Raw genomic sequence first — 4,879 nt, forward strand, 5'->3', positions numbered from 1 at the left:
CACACACACACACACACACTCACAATCGTTAATCGAAGTCACAAGGGGTTGTCTTTAATAAACGGTGTTATTCTGTAGTGGGTTCTAATACAACCAGTTTAGCCGCTCTGTTGACATTTATGTAACCAGGCTCAGTCAGACGTCATGTCGTAGCGCAGTAGGTAAATACATTACATCACCACTATGAGGCAGTGGCCTGCTGCCAGTCAACACAAAAACACTGCTATGCTGTCTTTAAGACTGTAGGCAGAGGTTGTCAAACCCATTATAACTACAGCCATTCCTGCACACCCAGAATGTCTTCAGGAACGTGGGATTCTATGGGGAAACGTGAGTCACCCCGCCTAAAATAGTTCCAACTAGGGGAAACATTGAGACTCACATGGACAAGGTCAAGGTTGATCTTGCAGTTAGACACCATGGAGACGAAGTGATGGGCGTTCTGTTCGTCCAATAGGATGTAGACGGGGACGTTACGCGCCGTGGCATCCAGCAAGTCAGCAAACAGATCCACGTCTGTAAACATGTCCATCACCACGGCAATCACCTAGCAAAGCCCAATCAGAKACATGGAAATATCACATTAGCCAATTAAAAACAGAAGTCACAGGAGGTTGGTGGCACCTTAATTTGGGAGGACGGGCTCGTGGTAATGGCTGGAGCGGATAGGTGGAATGGTATCAAATACATCAAACAGATGGTTTCCATGGTTTCCATGTGTTTGATGCCATTCCATTTGCTCCGTTCCAGACATTGTTATGAGCCGTCCTCCCCTCACCAGCCTCCACTGCATTAGGTATAGGTTTATTTAGCAACGTTGTATATGAAAAATACAGAAAGTGTGATACCATTTAAAAGCAACTTTTGCCTGTCCTTTATAATACTGTATGGAATCACACAGTCTTGTACACTAGCTCACACACACTAGCTCACACTCACAGATAGAACACACTGGCTCACACCCACTAGCTCACACACACTAGCTCACACACACTAGCTCACACCCACTAGCTCACACACACTAGCTCACACCCACTAGCTCACACCCACTAGCTCACACACACTAGCTCACCACCACTAGAATCACACACACTAGCTTACACACACTGCTACACCCACTAAGCCACACACTAGCTCACACCCACGTAGCTTCACACACACTAGCTCACACACATCAGCTCACAACCACTAGCTCACAACCCCACTAGCTCAACCACTAGCTCACACACACTAGCTCACACACACTAGCTCACACCACTAGCTCACACACACTAGCTCACACCATCTAGCTTCACACCACTAGCTCACACCACTAGCTCACACCCACTAGCGTCACACACACTAGCTCACACCCCTACTCACACACCACTAGCTCAACACACACTAGCTCACACCCCTAGCTTCACACCCACGTAGCTTCAACCCACTAGCTCACACCCATAGCTCAACCCACTAGCCTCACACCCACTAGCTCACACACACTAGCTCACACCCACTAAGCTTCAACACACACTAGCTCACACACACTAGCTCACACACACTAGCTCACACACACTAGCTCAGCACGAACACTAGCTCACCACCCCACTAGCTCAAACCCACTAGCTCACAGCACACTAGCTCACACACACTAGCTCACACACACAAGCTCACACCAACTAGCTCACACACACTAGTCACACCAATTAGCTCACACCCACTAGCTCACACACACTAGCTCAACCACAACTAGCTCACACCCACTAGCTCACCACACTAGCTCACACCCCACTAGCTCACACCCACTAACTCACACCCACTAGCTCACGCACACTGCTCACAACCCACTAGCTCACACAGCACTAGCTCACACACTAGCTCACCCCACTAGCTCACACACACTAGCTTACACCAACTAGCTCAACTCACAGATAGAAGGGAGCAACACGTGAGAGAGAGTGGTCAGTCAGACTAACAGGTTTGGCCACTTTTGACCTTTAGACAACACACACACACAACACACACACACAACACACCACACACACACACCACACACACACACATCACACACACACACACACACACACACACACAACATCCACACACACACACACCCACACACACTGAAATGTAATTGTTTTTCTATAGGAGGTTGAGCTGAGAGCAAGTCATTCACCTTGCAGCGGACAGGGTGTGGTGGAGCACAGCAAAGCAGAGCTGGGAGACCTGACTGACTGACTGACTGACTGATGACTGACACGACCGACCTGATCGACCGACCGGCTGACTGACCAGACAGACAATAGACTGCCAGACAGACAGACCGGCCTGACTGATCTGAGTGGCTAGCCGTGCTGGCTGGCTGACTAACTGGCGCACCCTGACTGGCTGAGAATAGACTGACAGGAAGACCGACCGGCTGACAAGGCTGACTGGCTGACAGACAGACAAATAGACTGACAGAGCAGACGACCGACTGACATGGGGGGTGGGGGGAGGATGACTGGCTGGACTGGACTGACAGACAGAACAAATAGACTGACAGAACAGACCGACCGACTGTACAAGGGACTGGCTGAAGACAGACAATAGACTGACAGACCGACCGCGACCGACCGACTGACCTGACAGACTGAGAGACAGACAGACAGACCGACCTTGACTGACTGAGTGGCTAGCTGACTGGCTGGCTGACTAACTGGCTGACTGACTGGCTGACTGACAAGACTGACTGTCTGACCTAACTGGCTGACTGGCTAAGCTGACTGGCTGGCTGCTAACTGGCTGACTGACAGACTGTACCTGACTGACTGACTGAACTGACCTGGACTGGCTGACTGAACTGGCTGACAGACGACAGACAGACTGTCAGCCAGTTCAGTCAGTTTGGTTGTCAGTCAATCAGTCCAATCAAGTCAATCAGTCAATCTGTCTGTCTGTAGTCAGTCGAGTCAGACAGACTAGAATGACAAACAGACTGACTGACAGACAGATTGACTGACTGACAGTCCAATCAGTCAATCTGTCCCTGTCTTCAGTCAGTCCAATCTGTCTGTCAGTCAGTCTGTTTGTCAATCCTGTCTGTCTTGACAGACAGATCAGACAGACAGACAGACAGACAGACAGACAGACAGAACAGACAGACAGACTTGACTGATGACTGAACTGACTGACTGACCTGAACAGACTTTAATGACAACACCGTCCATATTTCTACTTGACAGATAATCACTTATCATGCGTTCTAATATGCAACACTGGATCTCTGTCTGAGCGATAGTGATGAGATAAGCCCTGATAAAAAAGAAGAGAGATTTTCGTGGGATGGGAATAGCTATCGGGATGGAGGGTGTGTTGTTTGGGAGCATTAGGCTGAGAAGGCCTGGCCTCTGAGAATACAGATCTGTCAATTAGACTCATAACCCTCACTGCTGGGATAGCACTTTCACTTACACCACATAGACCTGAACAGCTTGTTGTGTGTGTGTGTGTAACAGCCCTCTCCTTACAATGCTTGTGCGTTCCTTGAATGAGCCTCCCTGGCCTGCTCCTTGGAATGCTGGGCATGGTCGGTCGCTGGGGTTGCTCAGGGTCGTGCACCTCTGTGGGGCCGATGAAGCTGTGCGCCCTGGAGGGGGGCCAGCCACGGTCCAACCCCCGGGGCCGCCCGTGCTTCAGAGTGCAACGGCCATAGGTGTCGACGAGGCCGCTGCGCTGCCTGGGGAAAACATAAGCGACTGGTTAGTGAACTATATTTACAGACTATGACAACAAGAAAACATATATATATATATACGATATTATACAATGCCTCCACGCTCTATTTTAAGTGAACATAATGAATGAATCATTTTCATAGTCAGGACTCGTAGAGATGAGGTGAACACTACCATTATAATAGGACATCTTCACAGTAGCTCAGACTTTTCAGAAGTCCTTCTTCTTCTCATTTCAACAGACAGTATCAGTCTTCAGAAGTCCTTGTCATTTCAATAATACAGTATCAAGTCCTTTCAGAAGTCCCTTTGTCATTTCAAATAACAGTATGGATGATAATAAGCACGCTAAACCCATCATGATAAGAAGTTCTCTGTGTACGATTGCGAGGTCCGGCGCCTGTGGTGGGGTCTGGATGGTGTTCTTGGATGTGTTCGATCATCCGGTTGACAAAGGAAGTCCACCACGTCTGCTGTCTGAAGGAACTCAATAGTAAACCCTGGCAAGAAGAGCACACACTGGAGCGTTATCAACGTCACCACGCACGCACACACAGCACACAATGTGAACTGAGTTATCATCACGCAACAACACACACAACAGCCAGTCAACACACACACAACACAACACACACACACACACACACACCACACACATCACACACCACACACACGACCACAACACTGGAGTTATTCATGCACGCACGCACGCACACAACGCACAGCCACACACTGAGTTATCACCGCACACAAGCAATCGCACGCACCGCAACGCAACACACCGCCACCACACACTATTTACAACAGCACACACCCACACACACACACAACACACGCGCAGCTCCCAGAACACACTTCCTACTGTACCTGTAGGTTCCTGTTCCACCGAAGCATCAAATGGCGAGAACGGTATCTTCTCTGTAGTGGGGGGGCCAGGAAGTTAAGGTCCAACGGGGGTTGTCCCGAACGTCCGACTCTGGGACTGTGGGCCATGATGGGGTAAAGGGTGAGTAAAGGGGTTAGGTAAAGGGGTTAAGGGCTGGGTACAGGGGTAGGTGCTAGGTACAGGGGTTAGGCTAGGATAAGGGGGTAGGGGTAACAGGGTAAAGGGGTTGGGGCTAAGGGTAGGTTAAGGGGCTATAGGGTACTGGGGGTAGGCAGGGTTACAGGGGTTAGGGTACAGG

General features: G+C 49.8%; 1 protein-coding gene across 1 annotated transcript in view; it reads right to left on the minus strand.

Moving 5' to 3' along the window:
* Nucleotides 1–4,879, minus strand: part of LOC112073679 (protein FAM83H-like) — a 40,879-nt gene that overhangs the window by 7,451 nt on the left and 28,549 nt on the right. Inside the window, exons 2-4 of the mRNA XM_070440250.1 lie at nt 4,078–4,195; nt 3,580–3,697; nt 383–547 (exon numbers count right to left, since the gene is read on the minus strand). Of these exons, the coding sequence (XP_070296351.1) occupies nt 383–547; nt 3,580–3,697; nt 4,078–4,195 (401 nt within the window). The remainder of the gene's footprint in view (nt 1–382; nt 548–3,579; nt 3,698–4,077; nt 4,196–4,879) is intronic.

The sequence above is a fragment of the Salvelinus sp. IW2-2015 genome, unplaced genomic scaffold (genome assembly GCF_002910315.2).
Source record: "Salvelinus sp. IW2-2015 unplaced genomic scaffold, ASM291031v2 Un_scaffold2335, whole genome shotgun sequence".
NCBI classification, from domain to species: Eukaryota; Metazoa; Chordata; class Actinopteri; order Salmoniformes; family Salmonidae; genus Salvelinus; species Salvelinus sp. IW2-2015.